Raw genomic sequence first — 19,682 nt, 5'->3', positions numbered from 1 at the left:
TGGAATCTTAACTCTTGTGTCAGAATTCTTTTGCTTAACATTTGTGTGGAGTTTATTCACGTTGTGTACAGTAGTTCATTCTTTTTCATGGTTGTACACTGTTCCATTGTATGACTATATTGCAATTTTAATTTGTCCATTTTACTCTTTTTTTTTTTTTAATGTGATTTTAGGAGGCACCTGGGTGGCACAATTGGTCAAGCGTCTAACTCTTGGTTTTGGCTCAGGTCGTGATCTCAGGATCATGGGACTGAGCCCTGTGTCCGGCTCCATGCTCAGCTCAGAGTCTGCTTAAGATTCTCTCCCCCGGGGGATCCCTGGGTTGCTCAGTGGTTTGGCGCCTGCCTTTGGCCCGGGGCATGATCTTGGAGTACTGGGGCGTGATCTTGGAGTCCCGGGATCGAGTCCCACATTGGGTTCCCTGCGTGGAGCCTGCTTCTCCCTCTGCCTGTGTCTCTGCCTCTCTCTCTCTCTCTCTCTCTCTCTCACTCTCTCTCTCTCTTTGTGTCTCTCATGAATAAATAAATAAAATCTTTTTAAAAAAAAAAAGATTCTCTCTCCCTCTACCTCTGCCCATCCTCCCAGTTCATGCTTGCTCATGCACTCTTTCTTTCTCTAAAATAAACAAATAAATACATCTTTTTAAAAAATGTGGTTTTAGAGGCACCTGGCTGGCTTAGTTGGAAGAGCAAGTGACTCTTGATCTTGGAGTTGTGAGTTTGAGCCCCATGTTGGGTGTAGAGATTACTTAAAAATAAAGTTTTTAGGAGCCCCTGGGTGGCCCAGTTGGTTCAGGGGCTGACTCTTGGTTTCAGCTGAGGTCATGATCTCAGGGTCCTGGGTTCAAGCCCTATGTCAGGCTCCATGCTCAGCGTGGTCTGCTTGAGATTCTTTCTCTCCCTCCCTTTGCCTTTCCTGCACATTCTCTCCCTCCCTCCCTCCCTCCCTAATAAATTAAATATTTAAAAAGTAGAATAAAATCTCTAGGGGCACCTGGGTGGCACAGTCGGTTAAGGGGCCAACTCTTGGTTTTGGCTGAGGTTGTGATCTCAGGGTGGTGAGATGGAGCCCCATGTCAGGCTCTGTGCTCAGCGTGGAGTCTGCTTAAGATTCTCTCTCCCTCTCCCCCTCCTCCCATGTGCTTGCTCTCTCTCTCTCTCTCAAAATAAATCTTAAAAAAAAATAAAATCTTTAAAAAAATAAAATTTGGGTTTATGTGCATATGTATATATGTATTTATTTAAATAATCCCTATATCCATCATGGGGTTGAATATACAACCCTGAGATTAAGAGTCTCATGCTCAAAGGATTTATTTAGCCAGTCAGGTGTCCCTATCCATTTTATTCTTGAACATTTGGATACATTCTAGTTTTTGGCTATTATGAGAAATGCTACTGTGAACATTCTAGCATCATTTTTTTTATGGGTAGAATTTTTTTGATATTAGGGGAAACATAGGTATGCATTTCTGTTAGGAGTAGAACTAGTATGTTATAGGGTTTGCAAATATTCCTCTTTGGTAGAGGTTTCCAAAGAGATTATGATAATGAGCGTTCCCACCACCAGTGTAGGAGAGTTCTGATTGTTCCATAGCCCCTAGCACTTGTTTTTTGTTTTCATTTGTAGTCATTCTAATGGGTATTTTGTAGCATTGCCTTGTGGTTTTAGTTTCTAGTTCTTTGATAATGATGATTGAAGATACTGAACCCTTTTCAGACGTTTATTGACCGTTTGGATATCCTCTTATGTGATGTGTCTATTGAAGTCTTTTGTCCGTTTTTCTGTTGGGCAGCTCCTTTCTCTCCCTTTCTTTTCCTCCTTGCCCTTTCTCTCTTTCTTCAAATATGCTTTTTATTTTGGAATAATCTTAGGTTTACAGGAAGGTTGTAAAGATATTACAGAGAAGTCTTACACGCTCTTCGCTCAGTTTCCCCCAATGTTAACATCTTACATTAACCATAGTACATTTGTCATAACTAAGAAAACTAATGTTTTAGTTTTCTATAGTAAAGCCTTAAACTATAGGCTTTACTTGGATTTTACTGGTTTTTCCACTAATGTACTTTTTCTGATCCAGGATCCAGTCCTGTATATCATGTTGTAGTCTTTTTGTTTCGTAGGAATTCTTTTTTTTTTAAAGATTTTATTTGTTTATTCATGAGAGACACAGAGAGAGAGAGAGAGAGGCAGAGACACAGGCAGAGGGAGAAGCAGGCTCCAGGCAGGGAGCCCAATGCAGGACTCGATCCTGGGACTCCAGGACCACACCCCGGGCCGAAGGCATGCGCTAAGCCGTTGAGCCACCCAGCGGTTTTGTAGGAATTCTTAATGTATTCTGAATATTCTTTGCCAGATATATATGGAATAAATACCTTCCGCTCTGTGGATTTCCATGCACTCTCTTTTGATGAATGAAAGTTCAGAATTTTAATATAGTCTAATTTATCAAATATTTTTTATGGGGAGGATATTTTTATGCTGAGTTTAAGGAAAGTTTTGCCTTTTACATTGAAATCTGCAATCATTTGAAATTGATATTTGTATATAGTGTGAGGTAGAAGTTAATATACATTTTTTTTTTAAGATTTTATTTATTTATTCATGAGAGACACAGAGAGAGAGGCAGAGACATAGGCAGAGGGAGAAGCAGGCTCCTTGCAGGGAGCCCAATGTGGGACTCAATCTTGAATCCTGGGATCACGCCCTGAGCTGAAGGCAGACGCCCTGAGCTGAAGGCAAACGCTCAACTGCTGAGCCACCCAGGCGTCCCATTTGGCAGATATTTTGAAGAGGAGCTTTACATCGAAATTTGAGGAACTGGAACTTTTGTATATCTATGTGTTTTAGTCACTGTGTTTTCACTTAAGCATCTTACCAACTAATACACTAAAGCTGAGGGAGAATAAATCAATACACACAACAAATGAAAGCCAGGGTCAGTGTCTGAGGCCAGGTCTAACTGCTCCAAATGTGATTCTTTTTCTGCAAAGAAGAGAGAATGTCAGTTGGGCTTGAGGGGTAATGGACCAAGCAATAACTTTGGTGGTGATCTTGGTACTATTGTGTATCATCTCATTAGAAACTGTCAAAAGAAAAGTTGTTTTCTGAAATTAAAAAAAAAAAAAAGAATATATAAGAAATAAAAAGAATTTGATAATAATCTACAAAAGTGGGAGCAAAGGACAGGGGGCTTAGGTTGAATACCTAAGTTTAATTAGTTTATTCAGTGGCATACTAGTGGCCTTTAAAAGCCAATTTATTATTATTTTTTTTAATTTTTATTTTTGATAGTCACAGAGAGAGAGAGAGAGAGAGGCAGAGACACAGGCAGAGGGAGAAGCAGGCTCCATGCACCGGGAGCCCGACGTGGGATTCGATCCCGGGTCTCCAGGATCGCGCCCTGGGCCAAAGGCAGGCGCCAAACCGCTGCGCCACCCAGGGATCCCAAAAGCCAATTTAAAAAAAAGGATTTTATTTTATTTATTCATGAGATATACAGAGAGGCAGAGAAAGGGGCAGAGGGAAAAGCCGACTCCTCATGGGGAGCCTGATGCAGGACTCAATCCCAGGACCCCAGGACCACGACACGAGCCAAAGGCAGATGCTCAACCACTGAGCCACCTAGGCGCTCCTAAAAGCCAATTTAAAAAAAAAAAATTAATGTATTTATTCAGAAGGGCAGAAGGCAGGCGCCAAACCGCTAAGCCACCCAGGGTGCCCTCTATTATTTCTTATAACTGCATATGAATCTACAATTAGATAACAAAAAATTAATACTTTCAGGGACAAAAATTAAAGAATATAATGAAGGAAATAAGTATCTGTAACCCTACTACCCCAAAATGGCCACTATTAAAATATTAGTGTATTCCTCATAATTTTTCTACACTTATTTTTTTTTAGTATACTACCATACAAAGTTATGTACTTGCTTTTTTCCCTTTAATATTTCATCATTAATTTCCATCACACTAAACTTGCTTCAAAACTGGCTTTTAGAAGGGACATCTGGGTGGCTCAGTGGTTGAGTGCCTGGTTTCAGACTAGGATATGATCCTGGAGCCCTGGGATCGAGTCCCATATCAGGCTTCCTGCATGGAGCCTGCTTCTCCTCTGTCTGTGTCTCTGCCTCTCTCTCTATCTGTGTCTCTCATGAATAAATAAAATCTTAAAAAAAAAAAAGACTTTATTTATTTATTCATGAGACACACACACACACACACACACAGAGACAGACAGACAGACTTAAGGCAGAGGGAGAAGCAGACTCCATGCAGGGAACCCAGTGTGGGACTTGATCCTGGAATTCTGAGATCATGCCTTGAGCCAAAGGCAGACATTCAACTGCTGAGCCACCCAGGCTTCCCTGTATGATTAGTTTTTAAGAAAACTGCCAACCTTTTCTTTTTTGGCTATGTCACTTTACCTTCCCACCAGCAGTGTGTGAGCGATCCAGTTTCTCCACACTCTTGCCAGTATTTGGTGGGTGTCACTGTTTTTTGTTTTGGCCATTTTGATAGGTGTATAATGGTATCTCACTGTGTTTTTTTTTTTTTTTTTAAGATTTTATTTATTTATTCATGACAGACACAGAGTGAGTGAGGGGCAGAGACACAGGCAGAGGGAGAAGCAGGCTCCATGCAGGGAGCCTGACGTGGGACTCAATCCCAGATCTCCAGGATCACACCCTGGGCTGCAGGCGTCGCTAAACCGCTGGGCCACCGGGTCTACCCTCAATGTGGTTTTGATTTGTATCTCCTTAATGACATTGAACATCTTTGTATATGCTTATTGACCATCCGTATATCTTCTTCGGTGAAATGTCTTATGTCTTTTAGCCATATTCTAACAAAATGTTAAGAAATAGAACCTTTATGTTCATGAGAGATACTGGTCTGTAGTGTTTTCTTTCTTTAAAAAAAAAATGTCCATCTGGTTTTGGTACCAGAGTAAGACTAGCTTCATGAAATGAATTGCAACGTGTTTCCTCCTCTTTTGTTTTCTGATTGAGATTATGTAGAAATGGTGCTAATTTTTTAAACATTTGGTAGAATTTTCTAGTGGAACCACCTGGGCCTGGATATTTCTGTTTTAGAGAGATTTAAAATGATGGATTTAATTTCTTTAAAAGGCTATTCATAGTACCTATTTCATATTAGGTAATTTGTGGTGGTTTGTGTTTTTTAATGAATTGGTCCATTTTGTCTAAATTGTCAATTTTTTAAAAAGATTTTATTTATTTATTCATGAGAGACACACACACACACACACAGAGGCAGAGACACATGGAGAGGGAGAAGCAGGCTCCATGCAGGGAGCCTGATGTGGGACTCAATCCTGAGACTCCTGGATCACACCCTGGGCCAAAAGCTGCCCAACTGCTGAGCCACCGGGTGTCCCTAAATTGTCAGATTTATGTTCATAGTGTTCATGCTTTTGCATCTGCATGGTCAATAGAAATAGTCTGTTTCATTCCTGATGTTAGTAATATGTGTCTCTTTTATTCTCTGCCAATCATGCTAGAGGTTTATCAATTTCAGTGATCCTTTCTGAGAACCACCTCTTCGTTTCATTGACTTTTCTTTATTTTTCTGTTAAATTTTATTCATTTCTTGTCTTTTTTAGTTCTTTCCTCCTGCCCACTTGGGGTTTAATTTGTTCTTCTTGATCTGAAAGTGAGAAACCTAAATTGTCGATTTGAGACTTTTTTCTTTTCTAATGTATATGCATTTATTTATTTTTAAAAGTAATTTATATGTCCAATGTGGAGTTTGAACTTATGACCTTGAGTTCAAGAATTACATGCTCAGGGCACCTGGTTGGCTCAGTTGGTTGAACATCCGGCTCTTGATTTTGGCTCAGGTCATGATCTCATGGTAGTGGGATCGAGTCCCACATTGGGCACCTGCCCAGCAGGGAGTCTGCTTGAGATTCTTTCCCTCTGTCCCTTCCCCTACTTGTGCATGCTCTCTCTCTCTCTCAAATAAATAAATTTTAAAGAAAAAGAGTTGCATGCTCTACTGACCAAGCTAGCCAGGTGCCTCTCTAATGTATGCTTTTAGTGTTATGGATTTCCCTCAGAACTGCTTTATTTATTTTTAAGATTATTTATTTATTTGAGAGAGAGAGAGCAGACCAAGCAAGAGAGAATGTGAATGGGGGGCATAGGGGCAGGCTTCAATGTAGAGCTCAATCCCAGGCCCCTAGGATCATGACCTTAGCCACAGACAGACACTTAACTGACTGAGCCACCCAGGTGCCCCAGAACTGCCTCAGATATGTCTCACAGAGTTTGACATTTTGTGTTTTCATTTTTATTTAGTTGAATGATTTTAAAAATTTTTCTCAAGACTTCATTTTTTTTTAAGTTACTAAATATCTAATGTGTGTTTTTTTTTTAAGATTTTATTTATTCATGAGAGACAGAGAGAGGGGTGGGGGGAGGCAGAGACACAGGCAGAGGGAGAAGCAGGCTTCATGCAGGGAGCCTGATGTGGGACTTGATCCCCAGTCTCCAGGATCATGCCCTGGGCTGAAGGCGGCGCCAAACTGCTGAGCTTCCCCGGGCTGCCTTGTTTTATTTTTTTAAATTTAATTTTATTTATTTGAGAGAGAGAGAACAGAATGGTGGGAGGGGGAGAGGGAGAGGGAGAAGAAGCAGACTCCCTGTTCATTGATTGTGGAGCTGGACACAGGGTTCAATCCCAGGACCTGGAGATCATGACCTGACCTGAAGTTAAATACTCAGCTGAGCCACCCAGGTGCCCTTGAGACTTCCTTTTTGACCCAAGAATTATTTAGAAGTATTGTTTAGTTTCCTTGTGTTTAAAATTTTTCCTTTTATCTTTCTGTTATTTCTAGTTTGATTCCACTGTGGTCAGAAAACATACTCTCTATGGTATCAATTCTTTCAAGTTTGTTTGTTTTATAGTCCAAATTACTGTCTCTCTTAATGTATGCTTTATAGGTACATGCCAGCAGTGTGTACTCTGCTGTTGAGGGGAGCATCCCATAACTGTTGATTAGATCCCTCTTGGTTGGTGATGTTGAATTCTTAGGTATCTGTGCTGATTTTAGTCTACATTCTATTAATTGCTCAGAGATGCATGTTGAAGTCTCCAAGTATAATTGTGGATTTGTGTATTTCTCCTTTCAGTTCTTTAGTTTTTTCTTCACATATTTTGCAGCTTTGTTGTTTGGCACCTATCTATTTGAGATTGCTATATCTTCTTTGTGGATTGATTCTTTTACATTATATAATGTCCCTCTCTGTCTCTGGCAATTCTCTTTGCTCTGAAGTTTACTCTATCTGATGTTAATATAACCACTCTTGCTTTCTTTTAATAATGTTTGTATGATATATCTATTCCCATCCTTACTTTTAACTTGTCTATATGTTTAAGTATGTTTCTTTTAGACAGCATGGATTTATTCATGTTTTTAATCCCCTCTGCCAATCTTTGTTTTTTAATTGGTGTATTTAGATCACTTGATATTTAATGTAATTATTGGAATTGTAAGTCTGCCATTTTATTTATTATTTTTTCTTTATTTTTCATATATCTGTTTTATTTTCCTTACCTTCTTGTGGGCTCTTGAAAGCTTTTTAGGATTCCATTTTTTAAAAAAATTTTTAGGGCAGCCCCGGTGGCGCAGCAGTTTGGCGCCGCCTACAGCCTGGGGTGTGATCCTGGGGACCCGGGATCGAGTCCCACATCGGGCTCCCTGCAAGGAGCCTGCTTCTCCCTCTGCCTGTGTCTCTGCCTCTCTCTCTCTGTGTCTATGAATAAACAAATAAAAATAAAACCTTTAAAAAATGTTTTTAATGATTTCTCTAGGTATTAATTACACTTTTATAAATATATTTTACCACAGTCTACCGGTGTTGCCATTTTACCAGTTTGAGTGAAGTATAGAAACTTTACCTTCCTTTACCCTCTCTCATTCATAATAAAATTAAATATTGCCTTTGTATATGTTTATTTTTGTATCTTTTATTTATTTATTTTAAAGATTTTCTTTATTTAGAGAGTGAGAGAGAGTGTGGGGGGACGGGACAGAGGGGGAGGGAGACAGAATCTCAAGTAGATTCCCCACTGAGCATGGAGCCTGAGTGGGGCTCGATCTCATGACCCTGAAATCATGACTTGAGCCGAGATCAAGAGTTAGAAGCTCAGGGCAGCTCCAGTGGCCCAGTGGTTTAGCCCCTCCATTGGCCCGGGGTGTGATCCTGGGGACCCCGGATCGATCCCATGTCAGGCTTCCTGCATGGATCCTGCTTCTCCCTCTGCCTGTGTCTCCGCCTCTCTCTCTCTCTCTGTGTCTCTCATGAATAAATAAATAAAATCTTAAAAAAAAAAGAAGCTCAGCCTGCTGAGTCGTCCAGGCACCCCTCTTCTGTGTACATTTAGAACTGAATCAGTGTTATATTTTTTTTTAAAAGATATTTTATTTATTCATTCATGAGAGACAGAGAGAGAGAGAGGCAGAGACATAGACAGAGGGAGAAGCAGGCTCCCTGCAGGGAGTCCAATGTGGGGCTGGATCCCCAGACCCAAGATCATCCCCTTAGCCGAAGGCAGACACTCAACTGCTGAACCACCCAGGCATCCTGACAGTGTTATAATTTTATCTTCAACCGTCAAACATGTTAGAAAACCCGAGAGGAAAAGGAAAGCCTGTTGTATTTAATGATGTTTTTGCTATCCATGTTGTTTCTTTCTAAGGTTCCAAAGTTCCTTTTGTATTGTTTTCTTTCTGTTTGAAGACCTTTTTTTTTTTTTTTTTTAAGATTTATTTATTTACTTATGAGAGAGAGAGAGAGAGAGAGAGGGGCAGAGACACAGGCAGAGGGAGAAGCAGGCTCCATGCTGGAGCCCAGTGCGGGACTTGATCCTGGGACTCCAGGACCGCGCCCTGGGCCAAAGGCAGGCGCCAAACTGCTGAGCCACCCAGGGATCCCCCTGTTTGAAAACCTTTTATAGCTGTTGTTCTATTTTATTTTATTGATTGAGTGAGTGAGTGAGAGGGCGGGGGGAGGGCTCTGGGGGTGGGGGTGGGGGCAGAGGGAGAAGGAGAGAATCCCAAGCAGACTCTGCTAAGTGCAGAGTGGCCTGTGTGGGCTGGATCCCAGGACTTGAGCCAAAGTTAAGAGCTGGCTGCTTGACTGAGCCACCCAGATGCCCCATTTTTTTTTTTTCTTAAAGATTTTATTTATTTATTTATTCCAGAGAGAGGGAGTGCAAGAGTCAGGGGAGGAGCAGATACTGAGGCAGACTCTGTGCTGAGTGCAGAGCCCAACATGGGGCTTGATCTCACAACCTGGAGATCATGACCTGAGTCCAAATCAAGAGTCAGACACTTAACTAAGCCATACAGGTTCCCCTACAGCCATTCTTTTAGTGTACTCTATTGGTAAGAAATTCTCTTAGTTTTCCTTTACCTGGGAACATCTTTGTTGTGCCCAAGATTGCGAATCCGAGAAACCACCAAGGAGGTGACACCGATGCAAGCGCATGAGGGTTTATTAGCAAGCTCGAGCTTGGGTCCAAGTATACCCGACACAGCGGAGCAGGGACTTGGGCCCCGAAGTGGGTTACAGCTGGGTTTTTTATAGGCTGGTCTAGGGGATTTTCAGAAGGGGTGGAGGAATTTCTCACGTTCTGTTTACATTCTGATATGGGGCTTTCAAGGGCATTGAGCTCTGTTCTCTTTCTAATATGGGACTTTCTACCATAGATGTGGGCTCTGTTGTCTTTCTGATATGGGATTCCCTGCCGAGGACATTGAGGACATTTTTCCCGTAAAGTTCAGCTCTTATTCACAGGGGCCTAAGATGGCTGTTCTTGTGCTAATGCTAAACTTTAGGTGGGATGGCCTTAATTTTTCTCGGCCTCCACATCTTGATTTCTTCCCTCATTCCTGAAAGAGAGTTTTTTGGTCATAGGATTCTTGATTATGAGATTTTTTTCAGTACTGAAAAGTAGTATGCTATTTTCTCCTGGCGTTGGTTTCTGATAAAAAAAAATCTGTTTATTCACTGTTTTCCTCTTATAAGTAAAGTGTCTATTTTTTCTCGGACTTGAGAAGAGTTTTTCCTTGTCTTTAGTTATCAGAAGTTTAATTATGACGTATCTTGGCATGATTTGGGGGTTCATCCCATTTGGGATTTTCCCAGCAACTTGAATTTGTGGGTTTATGTCTTTTGTAAAATTTGGAAAGTTTTCAGCCATTATTTCTTTGAGTATATTTTGCAAGTTCCCCACTTTCTCCTGTCCCTTGGAGATTCTGACAACAGGTGTGGGTGAGATGACCCCTCAGAGGCCCCCGTCTGGCCTATTGTCTGTGCTCTTTCAATTAGAGTGCCTGGCTTTATACAATAAGCCAGACTTGATCTTCATTAGCTGACAACGCCTTTATTTTGCCTGAGGGATGTCCCAGCTTTCTTTCCCCAGCTGTCTCCAGGTAGAGAGACGTGTTTTAACAAAAATGCATATTCTGTGTCCTGGGGGAAAAGAGCAGCTACTCTGGCTATTTTGAAATCATTTCCTCTTCTTTCTTGTATAATGTTCTCTAGACTTAGATGTCTTAGAACATCATATGCATTCAGAAAATACCTGTGTGAGGGACTATGGCAGATAGCAGCCCACAAGGAGTTAACAGAGGGAGCAGTTCCTCATGGAACATTGAAGAACTAAGAGGCAGGTGCCACGAGAGGCCCCATTATACTGAGGGAGCTCAGGGAGAGGACAGGTTGTTTCCCACTGGATGTATGGAAGTGTCACAGAAGATGTGGCTACTGTCGTATAGTTTGGTTCGGGAAGGATACCTATCATAGTTTAAGTCTTGTGAAGTGCATCAGTAGCTTCCTGACTGGCTGTCAGGTGCAGGAATCCTGGATTGGTAGTGCCTTCTTCAGGGCTGGGGAAACAGGAATCCACACACTGTGCTTCTTGGAATCTGAGGGCCTCTGGAGCTACGTGGAGCGGCATCCTGTGTAGGCTCTGCTGTGGTATAGAGAGTACTGTCAGAGGCCCCAGGGACATCCTACCACCCAGGAGTGACTGCTGTTAGGCAAGCTAATGTCACCTCTCCAGACTTCAGCTTTTCTTGTCTGTTAAGTGGTGATAACAAGACCCATTCCGCAGGGCTGGCAGAAGTGTACCTGTACCAGGAGTGGACTGTGAAGGTAAGGGGTGATTGTTGCTGTCCTTGTCATTATTAGGGCAGCGTGGACATTCTCAGGCTGACTCTACAGAGTGAACTGACAGGAGATGAACTTGAACACTTAGCCCAGAAGGTATCAAGGTTTCTGGTGGGGTGAGGCCTCTCCCTCAGCCAGTTCTCCTTCGCTGCTGACCTCTCATGCCAGTGCTGCCGAGAGCCATCTTTGCTGCTGTGCAGGATCACCTCCTTTCAGATGTACCACCTGACGTCAGCATTGTGCACTGCTTTGGGGGATGCGGAGACCCCACTAAAAGTAAAACTAACCTGCAATTTCTGCTAATTTTCCCCATCCAGTGTTGCTGTTGTGTAGCTTCTGGTAGAGGTTCTGGAAATGAATTTTTGGAGGGGAAAATCAGACTAACCCGTTAAATCTTTTGAGGAGCAGGTATTCTGCATTGGTCAAGGGGCAGAAATTCTGGGCTTGTCATGATTTCTGAGCCATTTCTCTCTCTTTCTCCTTCTCTCTCTCTGGCAGGTGGGCAGGAAGACCTATGCCATGGTGTCTGGCCATTCAACCAGTCATTCCCTGGCCTCAGAACTGGTGGAGTCCAATGATGGACATGAGGAAATCATTAAGGTAAGCTTAGTTTACCTCCACTCTTCCCTCTCTCCTCTTTCCCCTTGCAGGCATGTGAGAGGGAGCAGCTGGCTTTGCCACAGGGTTTGAGTAGGAGGAACCAGACCTGTAACACTAGTTCCTGGGAATTTCCTGGAAAGATCTTAATTAACACCAGGAGACCACAGTCAGTGTGTAGTGACTTTGGTGCAACCCAGCCCTTGGTGTGAGGATGGATGGGATGACCTTTTTAGGTGCCTATCCCACTATCCAAATTTAGCTGCTGGAAATTGTCAAGACAAGTGGGAAGTGTATTTGTGGAACTTACTATTTTTTTTTTTAATAAAAATTTTATTTATTCATGAGAGAGACACACAGAGAGAGGTAGAAACACAGGCAGAGGGAGAAGCAAGCTTCATGCAGGGAGCCTGATGCGGAACTTGATCCCTGGACCCTGGGATCACGCCCTAAGCCAAAGGCAGATGCCTAAACCATTGAGCCACACAAGCGTCCCACTATTTTTTTTTTTTAATAAAACAATTTTTGTTATTTCTTTTTTAAAAGCAGCTCTTTGAGATATAATTCACATACCATACAATCGATTCAGTGAAAGTGTACAATTCAGTGGTTTTTAGTATGTTCACAGACTTGTGAACAAGTGGCAATTATTACCACTGTTAATTCCAGAACATTTCAGTCACTCCTTCCTTTTCCTGGCAATCACCAAGCTATTCTCTGTCTATGGATTTGCCTCTTCTAGACCTCTCACATAAATGGAACCATATAATATGTGGCCTTTGTGTCTGGCTTCTTTCACTTAGCATAATAATTTCAGGATCCAGCCATGTTATAGCATATGTACTTAATCCTTTCAGTGTTTAAATAACATTCCCTTTAATGGATCTATCACGTGTTTTTACTCACTCGTCAATTGATGAACATTTAAGTTGTTTCCACTGTCTAGCTATTATTTTTTTTTTTTAATTTTTATTTATTTATGATAGTCACACAGAGAGAGAGAGAGAGAGAGGCAGAGACACAGGCAGAGGGAGAAGCAGGCTCCATGCACCGGGAGCCCGACGTGGGACTCGATCCCGGGTCTCCAGGATCGCGCCCTGGGCCAAAGGCAGGCGCCAAACCGCTGCGCCACCCAGGGATCCCTGTCTAGCTATTATGAATATTGCTGCTATGAATATTCAAGTGCCAGTTTTTGTGTGAACATATGTTTTCAGTTTTCTTGGTATATGCCTAGGAGTGGAATTGATAGGTCATTTGGTAACTATATTTAAGGCTTTGAGGAACTACCAGACTTTTTCTCAAAACATTTGTTCCATTTTATACTCCCACCAGCAACATAGGAGGGTTCCAATTTCTTTATAGCCTTACCAACACTTGTTATCATCAGTCTTTGATTATAGCCATCCTATTGCATGTGAAGCCATATCTTGTAGTTTTCACTTGCATTTCCCTGATTACATGCTTTCATATGGATATTGTCTATTTGCATATCTTCTTTGGAGAAATATTTATCCAAATCCTTTGCCCATTTAAAAATTCAGTTGTGGGGGGATCCCTGGGTGGCGCAGTGGTTTGCGCCTGCCTTTGGCCTAGAGTGCAATCCTGGAAACCCGGGATCAAATCCCACGTCGGGCTCCCGGTGCATGGAGCCTGCTTCTCCCTCTGCCTGTGTCTCTGCCTCTCTCTCTCTGTGTGTGACTATCATAAATAAATAAATAAATAAAATAAATAAATAAATAAATAAATAAATAAATAAATAAATAAATAAAAATTCAGTTGTGGGGACACCTGGGTGGCTTAGCAGTTGAGCGTCTGCCTTCAGTTCAGGGCATGATCCCAGAATCCCGGATGGAGTCCCACATCAGGCTCCCTGCAGGGAGCCTGTTTCTCCCTCTGCGTATGTCTCTGCCTCTCTTTCTGTATCTCCCATGGATAAATAAATAAAATCTTTAAATAAAAAAGTTCAGTTGTGTTTAGGGGCACCGGGTGGCTCAGTTGCTTGGGTGTCTGTCTTTGGCTCAGGTTATGATCCTAGGGTACTGGGATCAAGTTCTGCATCATTCTGCATTGGGCTCCCTGATCAGTGGGGAGTCTGCTTCTCCCCCTGCCCCTCCCCCTGCTTATGCTCTGTTTCTCTCTGATAGATAAATAAAATCTTTAAAAATAAATAAAAATTCAATTGTGTTTAAAGTGTTTATATGTTAGGTACAAGTGATAACTGACTACACTTTCTTCATGGTGTTACCTTTGCTATATTTGAATTTTAAAATAGCAACGAATAGTCCAAAAGGATTACTCTTGGTGATTAATTGAATTTAGCAAAAAGTTTGGATGTATGAATATTATAAATAAAACATTGTCATTTTTGTTAAAAGAAGTTATTTGTGTTTTAATTTTCAAGATATGAGAGTTCCTTATATATCCTGGATACTAACTAGACCCTTACCAAGATATATGACTTGGAAATATTTTTTTTTAAATTTTTTATTTATTTATGATAGTCACACAGAGAGAGAGAGAGAGGCAGAGACACAGGCAGAGGGAGAAGCAGGCTCCATGCACTGGGAGCCCGATGTGGGATTCGATCCCGGGTCTCCAGGATCGCGCCCTGGGCCAAAGGCAGGCGCCAAACCGCTGCGCCACCCAGGGATCCCGACTTGGAAATATTTTTTAAAAATTTTCCCACTCTGTGTTTTGTTTTTTTTACTTTCTTAATGATATCCTTTGAAACAAAAGTTTTTAATTTGATTAAATCCAATTTATATATTTTTTTCTTTCATTGTGCTTTCGGTGTGATGTCTGAGAAGGTTTTGCATAACCAACGTCACAATGATTTATTCCTATACTCAAAGAATTATAGTTTTAACTCTTACAAATAGGTCTGTGATCCATTTTAGGTTGATTTTTGTATATGGTATAAGGAAGAGCTCCAGTTTCATTCTTTTCCATGTAGATATCCATTTATGCCAGCATCTTTTGTTGAAAAGACTGTTCTTACCCCATTGAATTGTCTTGGCATCCTGTCAAAAATCAGTTTAGTGTATTATTATTGTATTATTGTTCTGGACTCTCAATTGTATTCCATTGATTTATTTGTCTCTCCTTATGTCAGTTCCACACTGTCTTGATCACTGTAATTGTTATTTTTGTTAACATTTTCTTAATATTTATAATATTGTTATTTTTCAGGATCCTTTTACCTATTCAGAGTCCTTTGTATTTCCATATGCATTTTAAGATCAGTTTGTCAATTTCTGCAAGGAAGCCAGCTTGGATTGTGATAGGAATTACGTTGAAACTGTAGATCAGTTTGGGGAGTAACACCATTTTAACAATATCAAGTTTTCCAATCCATGAAAATGGGATGTTTGTTCATTTTTTTAGGCCTCCTTTTTTTTTTTTCAACAGTGTCTATAATTTTCAGAATATAGGTCTTGAACTTTGTTAAATTCATTTCTAAGTATTTTTTTTCTTTTTAAATTTTTATTTTAAATTCAATTCAGTTAACATATAGTATATTATTAGTTCAGGTGTAGAATTTAGTTGCATAGAACACTCAGTGCTCATTACATTCTGTGCCCTCTGAATTCCCATCACCCTGTTACCCCATCCCCCTACCCACCTCCCCTCCAGCAACCTTCAGTTTGTTTCCTAGAGTCTAGAGTCTCTTGTGGTTTGCCTTCCTCTGTTTTTGTTTTTTGTTTTTTTTTTAAAGATTTTTTTTTTTTTTTAAATTTATGATAGTCACAGAGAGAGGAGAGAGAGAGAGAGGCAGAGACACAGGCAGAGGAAGAAGCAGGCTCCATGCACCGGGAGCCCAATGTGGGATTCGATCCCGGGTCTCCAGGATCGCGCCCCGGGCCAAAGGCAGGCGCCAAACCGCTGCGCCACCCAGGGATCCCCTTTTTTTTAAAGATTTTATAAAGAGAGCAAGAGAGAGAGAACAAGCAGGGGGAGTGGCAGGCAGAGGAAGAGGGAGAAGCAGGCTCCCTGTGGAGCAGGGAGCCATATGCTGGGGCTTCATCCCAGGACCCCTGGGATCATGACCTGAGCTGAAGGGGGAAGCTTAATCCACTGAGCCACTCAGGCGCTCCTGCTCCTCCCCTCTCTGTTTTTATCTTATTTTTCCTTCTCTATGTTCATCTGTTTTATTTCTTAAATTCCACATAAGAGTGAAATTATGATATTTGTCTTTCTCTGACAAAATCGCTGACTTTTATCTTTTATTTCGCTTAGCATAATACCCTCCAGTTCCATCCATGTAGTATTTTTTTCTTTTTGTTGCTCTCATAAGTAGAATTGTTTTTAAATTTCATTTCCGATTGTTCCTTGGTAGTGTATAGAAATACAATTATTTTTTGTATATTGATCTTATATCCTACAACCTTGCTACAACCTCTGATAGTTTTTTAGTAGATTCCTTACAGTATTCTATATACATGATCACTTCATCTGCAAATGGAGATAAGTTTTTCCTCTTTCTTTTCAATCTGGATGCCTTTAATTAATTTCTTTTTCTTATTCAAAGTCATTGCATGGCCCTTAAAGAAAGCAAAACTACCCCATAATTCTACTGATGTAATCATTATTACTACTTTATTGGGTATCCTCTCAGACATTTTTATATTTGTATTTTTTCAAAAATTAAATTGTTTTATATACTATTATATACACTGTATTCTACAATTTGCTCGCTCCCCCCCCCCCCCAAAACACTTTAATGATTTAATGTAGGTTTATAACATCTTCTGTGTCTATAAATGTAAGTGTCTGGTATTCTTTTTTTTTTTTTTAAGATTTTATTTATTTATTCATGAGCGACACATAGAGAGAGAAAGAGAGAGAGAGAGGGAGGCAGAGACACAGGCAGAGGGAGAAGCAGGCTCCATGCAGGGAGCCCGATGTGGGACTCGATCCTGGGTCTCCAGGATCATACCCTGGGCTGAAGGCGGTGCTAACCCACTGAGCCACCCGGGCTGCCCAGTGTCTGGTATTCTAATGGCTGCATAGTATTCTATTATGATGTACCACAATTTAAGTAATCCCTCATTGTGGGCCATTGTGCCTATTTCCATTTTTGCAATCATAAACAGTATTTTGCTGAACATATGTTACTAAATTGCATATGTGTTTTATAATACAGGTATTAAATATTTTCTTAATTATAAAAGATTCAAGAATGTATAGAGAAAAATGTGTAAATCTTTTTACAACCTCCTTTGTACAAATTTACGTATATATATGAGTGTTTATGCCAGTTTGGCTATGCCAGTTTATCTCATTAGGATAAATTTCCAGAAGTAGGTTTGATAGGTCAAAGAGTAATTACAGCTCTAAGCTTCCTGATTTGAATCATCAAATTGCCAAGCAGAAAGGCAGTAACAATTTACCTTCCCACCAGCAGTGTAGGAGCCTGCCCATGAGGAATTAACTTCCCAGGAGGTTCCTTTTTTTTTCTTTTTTGAAAGATTTTATTTATTCATAAGAGACTCAGAGAGGGAGGCAGAGACATAGGTAGAGGGAGAGGCAGGCTCCCAGCAGGGAGCCTTATACGGGACTGATCCCAGGCATCCCCGCCTCCAGATCATGACCTGAGCCAAATGCAGATGCTCAATCACTGAGCCACCCAGGTGCCCTCCCAAGAGTTTCCTTAACTAAAGAGTCTTGTTTCCCTTATTGCAGGTGTACCTGAAGGGGAGGTCTGGAGATAAGATGGTTCACGAGAAGAATGTCAACCAACTGAAGAGTGAGGTACAGTATATCCAGGGGGTGGGGACCCCTCCCTTGTGGGAACCTCTCAGTTTTTTGGCTCCCATCTTTTTTTTTTTTTTTTTTTTGTATTTATTTATTTGAGAGAGTACCATTGGTGGGGATGGTGGGAGAAGCATATGGGGAAGGGGAGGAAGAAGTAGACTCCCCAATTGAACAGGGAGCACAATGCAGGACTCTATTCCAGAACCCTGGGATCATGACCTGAGCAGAAGGCAGACACTTAACAGAATGAGCCACCAAGGCACCCTGGCCTTGTGGGATCTGGTTCTCTCCCATCAGCTTCCTTCATACAGAAACCACCACCATGCCACCCCCTTGAGTCAAGTATCATTTGTGACCCTTCCATTAATCAACAAATATTTAACTACTATGTGCCTAGCACTGTACCCTAGCCATCCTCTCTAAACTGCCAACCTCTTTTCCTCAGCTTTTCCTGACCCTCACCATGACTCCTATTGGCACCTAGGCACTTGTCATCATGTACCATATTACATGTTTGTTTCACTCATTTGCTTTTTGTGTCTCTGCAACAAGAATGTTGCCTCCAGCAGCACAGGGTTTTGGTTTCCTTCATGTAGGCTTTGTTTCCTGTTTGTGTAGGAGGGACTGTGCTGCAGCCCCATTTGCCTGGGGTCCCTCCTTCCCCCAGCCAGTGCTAAGGCCAGTACCTGGCTCACAGGAGTATGGGTCAGGGACAGGCCATAGTGGGTGAGTTGGTGCGTGCTCTCTTTCCTTATCCCAAAGCTAAAGCTTCTTGCCCTCCTCTCCCAGGCCCAGAATTGCCTGCAGAAGCTCCAGGAGGACATAAGTAGCAAGCTTGACAGAGATCTAGGCGCTTCTCTCCATGGACAGGAACTACAGGTAATAGGAAATCGTCAATGGTTGGGTCCACAAGGAAGAGGCTGTGCTGGGCAGTCCCATTTGCTGGTCACACAGCAGATGCCGAATCTCACATCAGTGCCAGTAAAGGAGAGAACACAGGCAATGTTGGCTTCTCAGAGCACTCACAACGTTACTAATGCTTTCCAGTAGATGGACACCTGCGTTTACACGTATCAGCCTCTGTATAAGTATACCTGTTTTGAAAACAGTGTATAAAAATAGAATTTATGTAAATAAAATTCCATTAAGTTATTGGCAAAACCTCTTCTCTGTGAGGATTATGGGATCAAAGTTTTTGCAATCCAGAGTCTTATAAAGCAAACAATTACCTATAAATGCAAACTTCTCATAAGTCAATCCTGCTTAATTGGGGTGACACCTGTGGTATGAATTGAAATTTTGTCTGTTTGTGTGCATAGCTGTCTCTATCTGGCACCAGAAGCTCCTCAAGGGTAGGGTTCACCTCCACTGCTGTCTCTGTATCCCCACACTTGGCACAGGACATAGGATGCAGAAGGTCATCAGTAAATGTCATATTGAACTTATTGAAGGGTCTTTTTAAGATGGATGGATGATTCTGGGATCCTGTATTTCAGTTTTTCTAAAGTTGGAGGCTAGAAGTGCCCTTAGGAGAACAGAACCATCTCTTCTGTTTGACCCTCATCCTTCTTTAGATTCTGAGTTATATCTCCTTCCTCTGCATTTGATTTGGGGAGTTGGGGAGTCTCTCTCCAGTAGCCCCCACCCTCATCCTCCTGAGTGAAACGATGACTGTACAGCTGGTGGCAGCAAGGCTCCTCCTTGGTGTGAGCATGCCTGTGGCTTATGTGGTCATGCCCCCTACTTCATTCTGCTGTGATCCAAGGTAGGGCTTTCATGGCTACGCTCACATCTGGCTGCTGGGAGATGCCTTCTCAAGTGACCAGACAACCTGATATGCTCTGAGACTGACCCAGAAGTCCGGGGCCCTTGTTTGCACAGACCAGCAGTCATTTCATCACATCAAGCTATGGGCTATAAAGGATTGCTGCAAAGGCCACTTCACCTTTTGCTTTTTGCTTCATCAAACCCCAGGATCCCTGAGAGGGAAGGGAGATTCTTTGTTGGTGGCAGGCAGCCTGCATGATCTCCAGTCTGTAGAAAGGTTTTTGGCTGAGGTTCCCTTCATCCTCCCTACAAAGCCGGAGTATTCCCTTTTAAGGCCACACACATGCTTCTCTACTCC

At 41.7% G+C, this 19,682-nt stretch overlaps 1 protein-coding gene across 3 annotated transcripts in view; it reads left to right on the top strand.

Annotated features, from left to right (window-relative positions):
- The window catches only part of TUFT1 (tuftelin 1), a 47,165-nt gene that overhangs the window by 13,513 nt on the left and 13,970 nt on the right, over positions 1 to 19,682 (top strand). For 2 of the 3 annotated variants that reach the window (XM_072766513.1, XM_072766514.1), the window contains 4 exons: positions 11,228 to 11,302; positions 11,705 to 11,806; positions 17,486 to 17,554; positions 18,347 to 18,436. In XM_072766513.1, the coding sequence (XP_072622614.1) occupies positions 11,228 to 11,302; positions 11,705 to 11,806; positions 17,486 to 17,554; positions 18,347 to 18,436 (336 nt within the window). The remainder of the gene's footprint in view (positions 1 to 11,227; positions 11,303 to 11,704; positions 11,807 to 17,485; positions 17,555 to 18,346; positions 18,437 to 19,682) is intronic. The other variant, XM_025983067.2, reaches the window with a different exon arrangement.

Source organism: Vulpes vulpes, chromosome 8, assembly GCF_048418805.1.
Source record: "Vulpes vulpes isolate BD-2025 chromosome 8, VulVul3, whole genome shotgun sequence".
Taxonomy (NCBI): Eukaryota; Metazoa; Chordata; class Mammalia; order Carnivora; family Canidae; genus Vulpes; species Vulpes vulpes.
Note: the sequence above shows the minus strand (reverse complement) of the source record. Positions and strands in the feature narration are given on the sequence as shown.